General features: G+C 39.2%; 1 protein-coding gene across 2 annotated transcripts in view; it reads right to left on the bottom strand.

Annotated features, from left to right (window-relative positions):
* Positions 1–11,218: 11,218 nt before the first annotated feature.
* The window catches only part of mmp16a (matrix metallopeptidase 16a (membrane-inserted)), a 55,192-nt gene continuing 47,801 nt past the window's right edge, over positions 11,219–18,609 (bottom strand). For both annotated transcript variants that reach the window (XM_086065798.1, XM_086065799.1), the window contains 2 exons: positions 17,993–18,108; positions 11,219–13,091 (listed from right to left, as the gene is read on the bottom strand). In XM_086065798.1, coding sequence (XP_085921924.1) covers positions 12,757–13,091; positions 17,993–18,108 — 451 coding nt within the window. In that variant the 3' untranslated portion in view covers positions 11,219–12,756. The remainder of the gene's footprint in view (positions 13,092–17,992; positions 18,109–18,609) is intronic.

Raw genomic sequence — 18,609 nt, 5'->3', positions numbered from 1 at the left:
AAGAAGACGCTGAGGACGTTTAACAGCTGTAATGTATATGCCAAGTCTGGAGCGGCGCTGTAGCACAGCCACAGAGAGTTAACGGAAAGCGTAGAAGAAGAATCAGCGAAGAAGACGGACACTTATTTTTAAAAACTTCATTGCAATCTACAGAACAAACATGGCTTTGCGTGTATCAAAACAACATGAAAAAGACAAACACAGGAGAACTGATGATGGCGGGTGATTCTAGTACAACACCGCTTGTTGAACGTGGGAATAAAGAAGCAAAATATTTTGCTGCAAAAGCATAAGCAAGCTAAGGAGACTGCGCAAAACGACTACGACATGGCTATCCGCCATTGTTGTTGACAGACTGACGGTGCGAGGATTGGCGCATACGTCATCAATCGATGACAATGACAATGCGTCTTCATCGAGCTGCGACCATTACGTCATCGCTGGAGGAGTATCTTGCATATGGTGTCGAGATGGACGTGTACGGGGCGTGTATTAAAATCTTTCCACTATGGAGCCCGGTTTAAAAAGTGATCGGTTTCAAGCTCCGAAACCGCGCCGTCATGTGGACGAACGGCTTAAACGGTAAGAAACTTGTGAGGATACATTGAAACTGGCTTTCGTGTGGACGGGGGTTAAATAGAAGCCAACTGACAAGACAACGAGAGACACCTGGACAAGAGACAAGTGGCTGGGGGAGATGATTGGATGACACAAGGGAACAGGGTGACGAGCACAGGTGAAAACAAAACCTAACGAGCAAGACAGAACACAAAGCCAAAACAACGAACCTACACAAATCATAATATCATGTCACTTATTTAAAAATTTTGACTGAAATATGTAATTATTCATTTAACAAAAAACAAATCGGAATCATTAATTCATAAAAAAATGTATATATTTATCTAAATTTTTTTTTTAAAATACAAATACATTTTTAGAGATCCACGAGGGAGCCACAGCAGAGGGACTAAAGAGCCACATATGGCTCCAGAGCCACAAGTTGCAGACCCCTAGCTTTATTGATTTCAACTGAGAGCAACAGAAGCACAACATTCTTTAGGAATTATGGCATACATTTATTCACCAAGTATGTGAATAATAATGTCAACCATTTCAGTAGTGTGTATAGAAATTATGATGTATCTGTGTTGCTTACGTGTAAAATCATCTTAACGTCTTTGGCGCCCCTCCGTAGGTTTTTACTAAACGTTATTTAACGTTTTTGGCAGTAAAAGAGTTAATGATCCCATAAGCAAGCACGCAGTGTAATATCGCTCAGCAATTTTTATTCACTAGGTAGTCATGTAATGAACGCGGAAGGTAATAATTCTGTCATCTTTGGGATTAGAGGATGATTATTACCATGATTACAATTAAATTTGAGCTGCCGTTGCATATGAAGCTTTAAGTCCACACTTAATGAACGCAGATGAGTCTGTCCACTGGGAACGTGTGGCATTTATTGATAACTGCAAGCCCTAAGAAGAGCTAAACAAATGCGCACACGCAGCATTTTCAAAAGAAGCGTAAATGTATATTTCATATTTGGACGGAGCTTTGGCCGGGTGTCTTTAATCCAAATGTTTTTGCCTTCACTTCCTGAGAGGTTAGGGAATGAGATTCTGCTGTCGTGTATAATCCACTTCTATAATGACTCTCCTAGGGGGAAAAGGCGGGAGCCCACAGGGACCTCGCTAAGTAACTGTCAGAGAATCACAGCGACTCACCGCTAACACCGCCACATCTTATAAATATAGACGTGGCCTGTTAAGGCTGCACGTTTGCACTCAACTTGTCCCAATTCCCACATTGTAGTATGCCGGGGACTTCAGGTTCAATAAATGGCTGCTTTTGAAAATAACATCCAATGCTACCTGCTTTTTAGTCTCTAAACCTTAATCGGATTCAGTAAAGCTTGTCAAGTAGCAAAGATGTCCATGTTTGCATCCAGATATTTTCATTTACAAAGAACGTTCATTTTGGATTGACACTGCCATAGAGCAATTCATTGTGTAGAACGGCACCAGATACTACTTTCCATTATATCACAGCAATACTGAAAAAAGAGCCATGTTCAGGCGATTCAGGCCACTGACCACACATCGTGTAAGAAGACTTGTGGATATACACTCCATTGCTCTATCCAGTCGCTCTCTTTATGATCACACGCAACACGCTCTTTGCTTTACAAGGCCACGGTTTGTAAAAAGCCATTTACATCAAGTTGACGACTTCACTGGGCCTTCCCTCGCTCTCACAGTCGATCGTCTCACCCCGCTGTCATTCGTTTTAAAACCATCCACCCCCACTTCCTGTCGTTTACGTATTCTACTGAGACGCAAACCTGTCAGCATCTGTTTCTGACAGTGACATGTTTTGGTTGGCTAGTAGCACTGCAATGAGGAACGAAATTGTACCTAAATGCTAAGAGACGCTATCAAAAAGCTCAGTATATGAGCTGAAAATTGCACAGGTATACATCCCTACATATCTGTCTAACAAAAAGAAAGCTGTAATAATTCATATTGGTCAGTCAATTTAACAAGATGAGCCAAAAGTAGACAGACATTTTATTACATCACATGTACTAGCATCATTTAATTTAATCTGACTGAAGGTGTGAGACCAGTGGAATTCGGGGAAAGTGCAACATTTTGAAAAAATTCCAATGTATTATTATTATTATTATTATTATTATTATTATCATTATGAGTAGTAGTAGTATGTTAATAATAAGGATAATAATAATACAAATCATTATTTCTATTTAATTATAATTTAAATTTAAAGTCATAGTCATAGATTGTCCATGAATTGTCAACCCAATAATAATAATGGGGTTACATAAATACAAACAAATCAATGAGACAACAATACGCACCTGGACAAGAAAACGAGTGGCTGGAGGAAGCTGATTGGTTGGCACAAGAAGAAACACAGCAACCTCAACTACTTTTCAAACAAGCAGACAAGACATGAGAAACAGGAAAAGACACATGAAACTAAACTAAATTAAAAAATAAAGATAAATATCTTTAAAATGTTTAAAGGTGCATGACGCAACGTTGACGTGTTAAAATAACCATATTTTTCACCCACACACGTTTTAAAAACGAGTCCGTGGTAAAAGACAAGCGTGTGCCACAGCGGATATAAAAGCGTGTCAAAATAATAATAAACCAATACTGCATCTCCTGGTAGCTCCTTTTGTTCGACCATCGGTTGAAAGTTTTGCGACATGCAACGGGAGTTTTCCACAGAGGGGACTCTGACCGAGGGAAACATCTCCCCCTCGACCACGGTCAGAATACCGAGCAGGAAAGGATAACACTGTCGAGTGTGCCAAAAAGGGCAAAACTGAAGTTGCACAAGCGTCGCGGGAGGACGTGGATCAATATTGGAGCAGCGTTAATATTGGAGTAGGTGGAAAAAAGGATGAAACGGGACCCACAGCTTGCTTTTTTCTTGCTAAAAAGGTAAGTCCTCGTCACGAAAATGCGATGCACAATAAAACTACCACTAACTAACGTCTCGGCACTCTGGGCGCGTGCACGTGGCTGGCTTCCATTCCGCTTTTCACCAAAGGGGTCGCAAATCTGCCAAAAGTTGGTAACTTGCGTTCGGTGGCTTTAAAAAGATTTTGTATTCAACATAAATTCGTATTTTACCTAAATGTTTGACTGTTTTATGATTTTAAATATATAGTGTGTATATTGTGTTGTTTGAGTTTGAAACTGTTGAGGAATGATAACTTTCAAGTGCTATTTGTGGGTGAACATTAGCTTGAAAACTGTGGACATTTTTTTAACGAGAAGTCATTCAAATGAAGACGTAGCTACAGCAGAAGCTACAAGAAGCTTAGAAAGTCTATGCGTTTAAAATAACACTCTGATGGGTATCCGTCCATACCACAAGCTTTTATACCACCCAAGTGATTCTGTAGCTGTTATTCTGTGGATGCAGATGTCTTTTCAAAAATAATATTATGATCCTCTAGCTGCTGTTGCTGTGTAAAATTGCTCAAAGCAGAGAATTGTCATGACTATAAAAGCAAACTAAAGTCCATTATAGATAGACAGCAAAGCAGCCATAGCGTTTCTGTGCCCTGCTTGAATTGCACACTTCCTGAATGTGAGCTCCTACTCAAAGAAAATCATCAGCAATGAAGAAGAAAAAAAAAGTAGATAGTCTGGGCTGTGTTGATATAGCAGATTTGCTGCTGAGGTCCTTCAAACACACAAAAAAGTCTGGTTCAACATGAAAAAAAAAATGGTGTCCTATATCTCCTGCTGATAAAGCGTTATCACTGGAAAAGGAAGCTGTGAAATAGGCCAAGCAAAAATAAACATTATTTTTTTTGCTGCTCTGATGTTTCCACACTGGAAGATGTACATATTGTGAAGGATCAACAGCTTTTAAAAAATGTACAGTGGAACCTCAAATCACGTATTTAATCCATTCCATGACTACATTCGTGAACTGAGGAAATGTTGAAACAAGTGTTCTAGAGTGTTTGACTCAAAGAGTTGACATATCAGAAACAATTTCCCAAAATATAAAAATGTTTGACTAAAACATTGCAATATCGAGCAAATCTATAAACTATCATTCAGTTTCTCAAGTAAAGCAAACGTGCTAAATGGCAAATCAGTTTCATTGTTCTTATCAAGGAGCGACTTCCATTCAATCAGAAACGAATTGTGATTTAAAAGCAGAGAGGGATTTAAATGTGAGCGCAGGCACTTACCTTTGTTGGAGAAAGATTCAAATCCAGCCAAGTAAGAGCATTCAAGCAAAATATCTCAAATTTCCTTAACAAAAAAAATACCCGGAAGGGTCACCAACAGTATCCGACAGCATCTGCTCTTTTGCTGTATTTTTCAAATAATAACAACAATTATTTGGCTAATCATATTTTTTGTAACAAAAAGGAAGGTGTTCTCCACAGTACAAATCAATGATGTGATTAATGGAGCTCATTTTACCTGGACACTATGACTCATTACTTCCTTGTCTACATTTATTTTTTTTTTTTTACTTTATCCTGTCCAAGATGGAAGTGAGCATGGAGTTAGTGGAAAGTGGACACTGTGTTTGTTTACTTCTCTAATGAGAAGCTCACACAGACGTAGAGGACAGGCGAAGGTAAGAACAGTCCAGGACTGCAGAGATGCTATCTGTGTCAACATCCACACAGTGACCTTCTGCACTTATGTGAAAGACTTCGCTATAAACTGGTCTACAAATATGTCAATTTTAAAGATCCATACATAGATATTTAGATAGATAGTTTCATGTTTTTACAAATGTTAAGACCAATTGAAAAATCAACATCAACGGCGTTCAGCAAAATCAAAAGCTAGCACAACTTCAAGACAATCGATTTGAAGGGGCATCATTATCACCAAAAAGTGAAAAACTCATACGCCAAGACTCCCTGCCAGGAATGTTTAAGTTCATTTAGGAGCTCTCCGAGAGGATTCTTAGAATCATTCGGAATTCACCACCAGCTCACCCGTGACTCCGAGGAGCCCAATGGAAAATGGATGGATGGAGACAGACAGCCATTCACATTCAGTGGGAACCGAATCTGCACAGCCTGCACAAAAGTTAGGCAAGTGAAGCACACATTTGAAAACTTATAGTAGCAAATTCACACCGACAGAAAACATAATATGAAGTTCAACAGAGGTCAGCATAAGTTCGTAATTACCACCCAACGTCCCAGTTGTCCTTCACCTTGAACTCCAACATGTAACATCACACTAGAACCCTCAGGAGGGATGTTTGTCTCAGTGCAACCCTGGCAAAATATGAACTTTTGACCATTTTAAGAAAGAAAGAAAAAAAAGCCCACCAGGGCGCTTAGGATAATTTTGCGGCGGCGGCAGTCAAAGTCAGCTGTGTTTTGTTCTCACCATTAACCGCTGAGCCACCACATTTTTACATTTCCCAAAGAGTGTGGTATTTACCTTTGTGGGGCGCCGTCCAGTATTTAAACCCTGAGCTCGCCACAGAAAGCACTTTTGTACAGTGTTAAATACAATCACGCGTAAAATAAATTGTGACAATAAAGTATATCCGCCGTAAATACGGTTGTAATGACTACTCATGGTACTTCTGTTGGGAACGGCAATGTTCACATTAGCTTAAAAATGTGCATCTGCCCAATAAGCACTCCTGACTGCATAGTCACAAAGGATACGTTTGGGAGAAGTTTCACAGTCAACACTTTCAAAGTGTTGGTCGACGGTCATGTTAAAGGCAAAGAAAACAGTTGGGTAAAAAAATAACCTAATTTTGGCAAAAATGAGACAGACCCGCTGCTTGGGTCAATTTGAACCAACTTTGTTGGGTCATTTTGTACAAAGCAATCCAGAAAGTTGGGTCAAATTGACCCACGTAGCAGGTCGGTCCCATTTTGATCCAGATTGGGTTATTTTTTACCCAACTCTTTTTAGAGGTTGTGTTGGCACAGGTTAGCGTTAGACCAGCATAAGCTTCTATTCTAATAATCATTTTTGTAATTATGTTATTCAAGCCCCTGTTAACTGTTTTAAATTCTGAAAGAAAGTGGTTTAAATCAACCCTCAGCACTGCTTTTTAGGGGCGTGGGGGGGGGGGGCTGCTACATAAAAACCTTAATGATCTATTATGTCTAAAAACTAAACACCTTAGCGTGAAGGTTATGCATTTAAGTTGGCAGGCCATTAAATTGCTTCAAGAAGTAGTAACAGAATTGTGGTGATATTCACGGAGGCTTTTAGAGCTCAGCATTTCATTTCCATTCATCCTCATACTAAAATAAATCACGACACCTCCAAACTCCGTCATCCTGATTGGAGATTGTCAAAACATGTTTGCCAGGAGCTCGCACGCTTTGAAGAACTTTTTAATTGAATTCATTTGGGTCTGTTCTGCATTAAACTGCTGTTACTTTCTGTCGGGATTCATCAGTGCCAGATCGCTCATGGCGCGAACAAAGGACACATAACAGCTCTGCTGGAGACAGCTGGAGAAATGAAACGAGAAAGCTTTCAGTCAAAGCATGGCAGGAAAGGCTAAACAAAGTGTCAGCAATTGGAGAAATCGACAAAGAAAATGTAATACTGTTTGTGCAGAACAAAAGCTAAATGTGTCTGGAATGTACCACACGCGCTTGGTATGTTTTTATATGCACTGACGTGTTAGTCCAAGCAGATTTTGAAGGTGCGCCGTTGTTGAAAAACCATTTAGCAATGAATTGGAAACACATTTCCTAGCATGTCCGATTCTCACAGCTCATTGTACAAAACTATTAGTCGGGGGTGGGTGGTGCAGAGCCTTCATTTATTTGTTCACTCAGTCTCACTGGACACGGAAAGTGCAGTGTTTCGTTCTTTGGTCTTTTCAAAGGTGCCATGAGGAGGAAGGCTCTTAGCCATTGGATGTAACTTGGGAAGATAGGAAGATGCCTTTCATTCGCCACACTCCATAGAGTGACAAGAACTATCTAATTTCTTGACACAAAAGAAGAAGAAAAAAATACAGCACAATATTTTTCAAGCTACGATGGAGGAATGACATGAAACATGCCATGTAGTCATGTGTCATGAATATGTTATGCTACTGAATAGCAAATCTTTTTGAATGACTGTTTTAAATGCAGTGCAAACAACCATTCAACCTATAACTAAATAAACACAAATGAATGAATGAATGAAACTCACATTCATACCTACGGCAAATGTTGACTATGTTTAACAATAAACATGAACATAACATGAATACATGAAAAGAACAGATACATTTATTCGTAACACTTAGCATTCCCAGAAGTCTTTGCGACAGAGCGCTTCTAAAAGTGGGCGGAGCTTACTTTGATGAACGCTCTGCAGAGTTGGTTTAACACTAAATAAATCAACTCCAACGCTGACCTCCATTGAAATCAGACAGTGTTAGAAATACACTTTCGGGGGTTGAAATCAACTCTGAAACATTTAACACCAACATTTTAACATTCTAATTCTTGCTGTGAATGTATAGTCTTGGATTCTAAAAACACCAAATGTAGAACTTTGTAGTGAAAATTAACATATGTATTTCATTATCTGTCAAGTTTAACATAATATTAAAAATATAATAATAATAATATAAAAAACCTACCACCCCCATGATTTATCTCATTGGTGAAATTATTACATTATTGGGTTACAATTTGGATCGAGTTAAGTGTGAATGGTATTATACTTTAAGATGTTATTACATTTTCAGGCAAGGTGCTACATGGAGAAATAGCACATAATATAACATATAAAGTATACTACATCAATATTTAACAAGAATGTAATATATACAGTATAAGCACAAAAACAAAGCTGATGACTGCGATGAAATTAATGTTTACTTTGTTAGAATTGACTCCCTGATAACAAACCGAATCTTTCTTGGGAGCGTTCATTATTGTTTTTAATGCAAAGATGATATCGTAGAATGTCAGCATTTGATTTAAAAAAAGAAAAAGCCGAATCTATTCTATCAGTTAACCTACATATATGGGTGTTGTTGATACACGTTTTTGACCAAGTGTTGAAAATGGCTTGTGCTTTTTGATGATGTAATGCTCCCGGACGAGCCCCCAAATGCATTACGGCCAAACATATAAAGGTCGCCAGACAAAAGGAGTGAGGTCAAAAAACGCAAGGTTTATTCAGCCCAGTCAAAAATATGTGTAAACAAACAAACAGACAGGACTGGAAACCCAGACCAAAAGGAAAATAAGTGGAGCAAACACTGGACCAACCCTAATCGAAGGTTTGTCGGATCCAGTGTCCTCCCCTTAAGAAAAGAAAAGACAAAAATGTAGATTAACAAAGAACCAGCGAATGAATGGGGCTACCAGCCCAATTTTAAACAATAAACTAAAACAAGAAGAGCTCCAGCATGCTAATCACGTCTGGAGCTGTGCAGCTGTATGAAAGAAAAAGACTAGACAATGCAAAAGAATCATGTAAAAAAACAAACAAATAACAAAACAGAAGCATTTGTAGGAAGTAAAGGTGGCAAATCCAGGTCCAGAAAGTAAAAACCCTGCCATAGTTTAGCTTTAGCCCCAGGTGCTAACTAGCTAGCTCCCTAGCTAGCTCCCCGGGTGCCTGCCAGGGGCTTAAGCCAAATGGAGGCAGGGTTTTTACTTTCTGGACCTGGATTTGCCATCTCTGGTAGGAAGTGACCTGACAGCGTTATACAGCAAGAACGATGATGTAGTGGTTTCCCAGCAACTGACAGCGCACGTAAACAATCACTCATCTTTCTGTGTTGTTCATTTTCTCCTTTTTTTCATCCAGGCCACGGCGACAACTTGACCTCAGCTCACCTTCAACCAGACTCTCTGAGCGGCGCTAAAAACCACCATCAGGATAAATGGTCCTTAACCTAAGAGGGGGCATTAAGCAGGACGTCGGAAAGGCTTAGGTTAAATGAAAATGTATTCCTTCACTTCCTGTTGTAATCACTCAATTTCTAAGCCAATGGCAGCAGCGGGAGGAAGAGCAGGAGAAGGAGGAGGTCTGACCAAAATAGCACCCAAGAATAACATGCTTGGCAAATGTGAGTCAGCGCAAGCAGCTGCTCTTGTGTTGTGCCTTATATGCAAATGTGAATGCAACACAACAGGATACACAGAATGATGCACAGGAAATGACCTCATAGTGTCTTAACATGGATCAACACACTAGCGTGTAACTTTTATTCTAATGTCAAATTCTTAGTCCATAAAATGGCTTGAGTTGAATCTCCTTTTAATGTACATACAGTATCTGCAAAAGGTGATAGGACACATTTTAATATACCTACACTGTACTGCTGATTTTTATTAACTACTGAAATTATTATTATTATTTTTAAATCAGATTAATCACATCTTAGAATTTTGATTATTCATGATTAATCACTAAATTAAAAATGCTCTTTTATCAAATTTTTTTGTTTCGACAATTAATGTTATGAGGTCGTCTTCAACATTTTTTGATCCACTACACGCTCTCATCCTCCTTTTTTTCTAATCAGTTAATTATTTGCATAATTTAAAATGGGAAAAAAAGAGACCCCAATAGTTTGACATGAACAAATATTCTGAATGTCATACGCAAACATTTATGAAATGCTTTATTTTAATGCATGTAGCTATGTTTATTGCTCAAACACAATCTGTGCTACCTTTAACATAACCATCCGCTGTCAGCAAAAGGATCATCTGCGGTCAACAGAGATGGCAAATCCAGGTCCAGAAAGTAAAAACCCTGCCACAGTTTGGCGTTAGCCCCAGTTGCTAGCTAGCTAGTTCCCTAGCTAGCTCCCATGGTGCTTGTTCACCTGCTAGGGAGCTAGCTAGCTAGCACCAATGGCTAGCTAGTTAGCATTAGGGGCTAAAGATAAACTGTGGCAGGGTTTTTACTTTCTGGACCTGGATTTGCCATCTCTGTTGACCGCAGATGATCCTTTTGCTGACAGCGGATGGTTATGTTATAGGTAGCACATATTGTGTTTGAGCAATAAACATAGCTACATGCATTAAAATAAAGCAGGTGCTAGCTAGCTAGCTCCCTAGCAAGCTGTCATGGTGCTCGTTTATCTCAGATGCTAGCTAGCTAACTCCCATGGTGCTCATTTACCTGCTAGGGAGCTGGCTAAATCTAGCTAGCATCAGGGCCTAAAGCCAACCTATGGCAAGGTTTTTACTTTCTGGACCTGAATTTGCCACCTCTGGCAGTCAAAATTAATAGTGTGATTAAGCTGCGTTAATACATAATTCTGATCATTTTTTGTGATTTATTAATTATTTAATGTTTTAACAACACTAGCTTGAACGCAAATACGTGAAATTATACTATCATGTTCAAATGTACTTTATAGGCTAAATGCTACAAACGTAGTATATTTTCCCATAATGCCGAACCGAAATCATGCACTGCAGAAATAATAATAAATAATGAGATTTATGAGATACATTTTCGAACGTATTGGTATGATGCGAGTACGTTCGAATACGTTCAAACTAACTGGTAAATGTGTTTGAATGTACTTGCCAGTCAAAAATGTTTACTCCACATTGGCAGTTCCAAGCTTTCGTAATATTGAAAATCCCTAGATATAAACATTGATATGAAAATCAGAGCATATCCTCTTGTACTGCTAGTGATACATTTATAAATACCGTTAAAAAAAGACAAACAGCTTCAAGGCAGCTTTTAATCATAGATTGATCAATTTATTCATTCTGTCAGGACATTATTCTTTATCGTCCCAAAGTCTTACACTAAAAAAAAGAAATGTGAGATGTTCCATTTGCTTCGACCAGAAACGACTGCGGTGATGAAAACAGACATTCAGAGAGGACATTAAAAAGACCAACTAGATAGATTGCCCAATGTACCTTTTTGATCCTATTGGATGTTGGTCTGAGATTTACCTGTACCTGTAGGGTGGTATTTGGGCATTATAAACAAAGGTTAAAAAAAAAAAGGAAAAAAAAGGCCTCCTAGCTTTTAAGGAAAAGCGTTGAGCAGATGTGTGGTTGTAAAAGCTTGCATGCATGTTGACACAGGCACTGATCTTGACTTTTCAGGTCCTTGGACAGAAAGAAGACAGCATTCTGGGATGTGTGAGATCTCGCAAAACAAAAAAAAAAAAAGGCAGTAGACTGGATTTCTTAAAAAAAAAAATCACAAAAGACATTTGGATGTACACTCTGTCAAAAAAGACATAGACAATAAAACAAATACATAATCAACAAATCCAAAGATGTTCAAGTTACCAAAAATCTGCCACAGGGAAATGATGAAACAACAAATATAAAACACAAAATAGTGGCTTTGCTCCAGTAACCTCCGACATAAAACAACATTACTCTGAATACAAGCGGACTCGATGGTCCAGAAAAGCTCAGCAAGCCAGTGCTGAGCATTCTGGCTCGTGTAATAAAATCCAGAAATACCAAATCACAGGAAGCTTTGAAAGCTGCTTCTCATACAAATAAAACAAACAAAGAGCAGAATAGAAAAAACAACAACACAACAGTACAGTCAAATCAAGCACAAGAAATATTAAGTATAATTAAGGCGAGTTAAAATATTGCAGAATGTTTTGGCCCCTGTGTCTCAAACAGACTGCCACAACAGTCACAGCTCCGACTCTTAACCACTGCATGGATCCAGAGGACGGATCAAATGATGACATTAGAAAATAAAAACAAAGATAAGTGATCCTCTTTGGAGAGATTTTATTTGGTTTAGTTTGGTCTCTTCCTCAGGAACATTTTAAAGGGAACCTCTTTAGAAATCCAAACGGAATTGGAAAAGTAAAACATAAACAAGTGTGATTATCTTTTAGAGTGGGGGGCAGAGAAGATTTTTTTACACCCGATATGACAGATGACCATGACTTGTAGGCAGAGTGAGTCCCGCTGAAAGTCCTCCCCCTGATTCTGATTAAGAGCAGTCCGGCAAAAGAGATACAAAAGAAAAACGGACCTCAAGTTGTTGCCCCCCCAACCCCCCACCCCCCACCCCAAACTGTCTGAAGGTCATTTTAGGGAAAACATTCCCCGCAAGTGTCCCCTTGTTAGTGAAAAAAGGCTGATTCAGCAATCATCTTGTCCCGAGGTCATGCCTTGAGTGTTAAGGGGCCATTTCGATCGCCCCAACAAAAGAGGGCGTGGCTTCAAACGTCCACGCCGTCCTTCAAGTGATAGAGTTCCGCCATCCATTTCCTGTTTCAAACCCATTCCTGCATGGAGCGTTTGCAGTAAAGTATGTGGCGCGGCGTACCTTTCCTCTTGAACTGCACCACGGTATAGACCAGCACCAGCAGGCACAGCGCCAGCACGCACGGGATGACGATGGCGACCGCCTTCACCGTGTTGGCCTCGTTGTCCAGCTCGATGACCACGTCCGTGTTGCCGCCGCCGCCGGGCGGGCGCCCCGGCTCCGGCGGCATCAAGTCGCAACCCATAAAGTCCTTGAGGATGGAGCGCGGGTAGCCCGGCTCCACTCGGAGGAACTGGTTGCTGAACTTCCAGTACTCCTTCCCCTTGTAGAAGTAGGTGAAACCTGAGGGGGTGCGAAGACACAATAGCCACAAGTGTTAAATGTGCTTGTTTCTACTTTTTATATAAGAAAACGACAAAGCCGTATCTCACTGAACGGCAAATGCTTGCAAAACGTAGACATTTTGGGACCAATACAAATTGTTTGGCTAGCAGTGGCAAGTGTTTTGCAAAATAGTGGTAAGAATTTGTAAACATGAGAGATGATAGGACAAACACTACACAAACTGACTAGATAAAATACAAATACATCATAAGGGACATAGCAACTGCGTAGCAACAACAAAATAAGAGTGAGTAGCCAAAATACAAATACATCATCGTCATAAGGGACATAGCAACTACAAATATTGCCACAAGGGGCATAGCTACTGACAACATCATCATAAGGAACATAGCAACTACAAAATAAAAGTGACTAGGCATAATACAAATACATCATCATCATAAAGGACAAATATCGTCATAAGGGACATATCAACTGCATAGCAACTGACATCCTCTTAAGGGACATAGCAACTACAAAATAAGAGTGACTAGACAAAATACAAATACGTCATTATCATTAGGGACATATCAACTGCATGGCAACTATAAACATCATCACACGGGGCACAGTGACTACATATATACATACACAACAAAATAAGATTTATTAGACACAATACAAATACATAATTATAAGGGACATAACAACTGCATAGCAACTACAAATATCATCACAAGGGACATAGAAAATGCATAGCAACTGACAACATTATCATAAATTATATAGTAGCGAGTGTTTGCGAAGATATTGAATGTTGATTTCTCGTCATGGTTTATTCAAAGACGCAAACGTTCGTCAACAGTTTCAATGTAAATCTGCTGGTTTACATCTAGTGAACCTTTGGCGGACGTTTTTGAATGAACCCTGACACAATATAACATTTGTTACCTTCACAACGGTCGCCCCTTTAGTGGGATATGGGCTTAAGCATTGTTAAAACTTGCTGAATGTCGCTGAGGTTCGATTGGACCTCAAGACTTTGCGGCAGCATGCTAAGCAATCCATCACCACGTTGTCTCAGATGAAACTCGGTTTATCCATTTTCACTGACCATGCCTTCTTGCGCAATGCGCTGATGTAATCTCAAACCCTCGTATGTCGGGACTGTCGTAACCCAACAACTCCCTGTACTGTGTTCTCATTTGTTGCTGTAGCATTCAACAAAATAAGCGAACATATACAACCAAAATGTTACTTAACAACCTGCTGCTATTATTGTGTGTTCTAAGTATAAATATCATATAACACCTACTAGAAGATACAGGTGAGAACCACACAGTAAATAAGCACAGAGCATAAAATGTTCCGGCTCCCTAAAGGTTGACTTGTGCATCTAATATGAAGTTTGAGGTTTTTTTTTTTTAAGTAGCTTGAATGAAATAAATTTATTCCATATTATATATATGTTGATGATAATATTACCAAGACCACTAACTGACAAGTATTAACTTTTTATAACAAGATACATTTCTATATAATAACACCTGATAAATCAAAAAACTTAAAAAAAAAAATTCTAAAGCCAACTAGCAAATTTGTCCTGCAGTATTGGCTGTCTAATGCTAGTGAAGAAATGCTGTGTGGATATTTCACCTATATTAAGATGATCTGCCATTGTGTTTACACAGGCTTAAATAATTAAACCGTGAACTGTGCTTGACTTTGCAGTTGAGCCACTGTGCACTTGTCAGCAGCATTGTTAGGCAGCAATGTCCCTGGAGATTAATTAAAAAAAAAAAAAACTCATTACAAAAAAAAGTCAAAGCCCAAAGCTAATATCACACCAAAGCACAATAAATGTCATCCAGAAACAAGCTGCTCTGGTGTTTCTCAAACACACATTTTTTTTTTCCTTTGGAAAATGAGTGTGCAATTGTCTTGGTGTCACGCAAACAAGAAAGTCACAACGAGTCAGTGTTCATCTTTGATTCCAACCCCCTGGAGGAAGAATTCACTTGGAAACACTTGTCCCTCTGTGGGATTATTGATGAAATGGAAATATTGCATTTCTGCGCACAATGCACAAATATTCACTACGGCTCGCATTTGAATATGAATGAAATGGATTTAATTGATTTAATGATACCAAATTTGGTTTAAACCAGCAATGAGGAGTTTTCAATATTATTAAGTTGATTCCAAAATGTCCCTGAAAATATATGCCATGTAAAAACTGGCCTCTTACCCTGCATGTGATGCGACAGCTTGCTTTGCTATTTATTATTCATGCCTGCTGTTATCTGGGAAAATGAGGACTGAAATACTCTAAATGTAAATAGAGCGAACGAGATTGGATTTCTCAAAAATGGTGGACAGGTAGGTGTAACCGTTTGTCACACGGAAGGACTAAAATAATGTGTTCCTAAGTGGGAGTGTGCTTGTTAATAGTGGTTGATCAATTCAACAAAAAAAGAAGAAGAAAAATGAACTTTTGACGTTTTAAAAACTAAAGCACTATTTCCACAACACAATGAATTCACTACAGTTTAAAAGTAGTAAGTAATGGTAGGTCAATTAAAAAAGTCACTTCAAGATTTGCAATACAAAATTAAAAATACAAAAGGAAATATGTCCTAGTGAACATTCATTTAGATTTTGTTGCTTAAGCACTATTTTAGAAACTCTCACCATTATACAAAATAATGGAGTGATGTCTTTACAGAGACCACTTGTTTTTTTGTTTTTGTTTTTTTAAGGGAAAGTCAAGTCAAAAATGTCTTTAAAATAATATGTTCTATGTGCACCCACTAGTCTAAACACGGCTATAGTATTGCATTTGTGGAATATGAATTAAGCGGCAATATCCACCTGTTTTTATACACCTTAGTAAGTATCTGATTTTTTTCATGCCGTGTGAACGATACAATTCAGAATTTTTTGAGTAGGAATGTTTGATACCACTTTTTTTTTAGACCGATACTCAAATTTTCATTACTCACCGATACCATAACCAAGTTTATTATGGCAAATTTTCTATATTGCTATATTGCTTCAATTTGCTCATAAAAGTAATTTTGCATAGAGCACACAATTAACTGAATTTAAAAAAAATAGATAAACAAAATAAAACAAATAATCCAGTGGCCAGGGAAAAAAAGTCCCAATCAAAATATGTGGTTGTACAACTTCCTTTTAAAGAATACGGTAGGGCTGCAACTATCGAGTATTTTAGTATTCGAGTACTTGATTGAAAACAGCAGTCAACCAGGAATGAGCGAGGGCGTTCACACAGCTGAATTTGTATAATGTATGCAGACAAGACACATGAACTCCTAACACGTAAACGAAACGAGTCCATCAGTCCACCAATCAGTAGCGCGCGTTGGCACTGCTAAATTTGCATATAATTTGCATATATATAAAAGTCGCTTGCCTCAGCGACTTGGCTGGAGGTAAAACGTTGCGAGTCGGGACCATATTTACTTATGTAAACACTGCAGCGTGATGTCGCCGTTGTGGGTGTGCGTCACACGATGTGTGCTCTATCACATGCGCGTTGTGTTCACATTAGAAGTCACATTTGTTTTTGTAATGTAAACGAGTACATAAAAAGATTGAATTTAACAAAAAATACGAATTGGGCATCACGCACTGCAGCGTGAACGTAGCCTTAGGGGGTGGCCATTTTGACACTTGCAATGACATCACAGTTGCTCAGAGCTCAGGTAAAGACCAATCATGGCTCACCTGTTTTCTGAGTTTGATCGTGTGACGTTCGCAAAGCTGTCCCGTGATTGGTCGTTACCTGAGCCCTGAGCAACTGTGATGTCATCTTCAGTCGACAGTAAGTGGCAAAATGGCCGCCTCGATAAAAATGGGTGGATTTTGCTGCTTAATTCATATTCCACAAACGCAAAAATACCGTGTTTAGGATAGTGGGACTACATAGAACATATTGTAATGATTATTATTTTTTTTTTTTACTTTGCTTTAAAGACACAGAAATGTAACAAGAATATTAAAAGGGAGTGTGATGAGCGGTAAGACAGGAGGTGCTACTGTGAGTTACTGCCAGGACTACATATTGCTCCAGGGCGTCCTGATATGAAACCTGCTCTCACACACACGTATGTACACAGACACATGCGCAGACGCATCTTCAATGATGCCACTCTATCTGGGTCGATCTCATAACGCACGTGATTCCACACCGACCTGTATCTGCTTGAAAAAGTGAACATGCATGTGAAGAACGTGGGGACCAATCAGCCGCACCGCCTACCCTTCACGCTCACGCTCCTCCTGGCCTCAACGGCAGAAATTTTGCGCTATGAATCTGGCTGCCGACCCACAGGACAGATGGCCTGAGCGTTCAAGCACCACCTGCCCTGCTTTTTCCGACCAAGGTGCTGCCAAATCCGGGCACGAGCCCACCTGGCGGGATAAGCTCAACGAGGAAAGATTTTCCCGTCCGCAAACAATCGAGCGGCTTGACAGGTGAACACTTTGAGAGTTATGTATCGCATCCACGCGCTTGATTTAGGCCATCGGGCTAAAACTGGAAGATCCCAGTGGTGGTCTCGTTCCTAATGCTCCAACTGAGCAAGGTGGTCTAGTTAAACCGTTAACTTGTAAATTAATTTGGACAAAAATATTCTCGAGTAGGATGACCTATTTTCATATTTCATTAGCAATTTATCAACTTTTGTTTTGCATGCTATTATTATTATTGGACACATGCCACCCACTTACAACACAATGTAAAAAACATGAAATAAGTGGGGCAAATTTCAAATCAATGCCACCCTAATTTACCTCCTGCCGGGTCAACCAGTGACCAGCTGAAATCAATGCAAGCTGGCACATGAGCAAAACAGCTGTTGCCAAATTACAGTATCAGTAAGGGCAAATCATACCATTGGCTTTATCGACAAAGGCCCCCTGTGGCGAATCAGGCACACCTCTCCACACAGTGATGGGTTTGGGATAGCCGGGGTCCATGGTTCGCATTTCCTCGTTGTAGCGCCAGTACCTGAAGGCGAGCAAATGATGAAAAAAATGAACGAAAGCAGGAAGGTGTGTTGTGAGGAATGCAACATTTTACAGCTGAAAGCTCAAAGCTTGAATTAGGACAGCTCGATTGTGAACAAAATATTTATCACGATTATATTGGTAATAATTGAAATCACCATTGGGACGATCGTTTATTTTTTGGTACAAAACAAGAAAATGTTTTAACTAGGACTATCAAAATTAGTGCATCAATTTTGAGTTAATTTAAAGTTCCTTTAACGCACACATTTTTTAAACGCACAATTAATGACCGCCTCTTACTTGGAAAGCGCAGCAGACACGTCCACGTCAAATCTTAGCAGTAATAAATGTAATAATAATGCAAATATTTGTGGAGACTGGGGTCAAGTTGTATTTTACACTTTCAAAAATTTGCAGAATTTCACAAGTTACTTCATGTTAAAGATTAGATAGTTCTTAATATGAAAAGAAAAATGCACTGAGCTGTCACCAATGTCTT

The sequence above is a fragment of the Leptonotus elevatus genome, chromosome 21 (genome assembly GCF_054856555.1).
Source record: "Leptonotus elevatus isolate MCC_2025b chromosome 21, RoL_Lele_1.0, whole genome shotgun sequence".
Lineage (NCBI taxonomy): Eukaryota > Metazoa > Chordata > Actinopteri > Syngnathiformes > Syngnathidae > Leptonotus > Leptonotus elevatus.
This window is presented reverse-complemented; position numbering and strand designations above follow the sequence as displayed.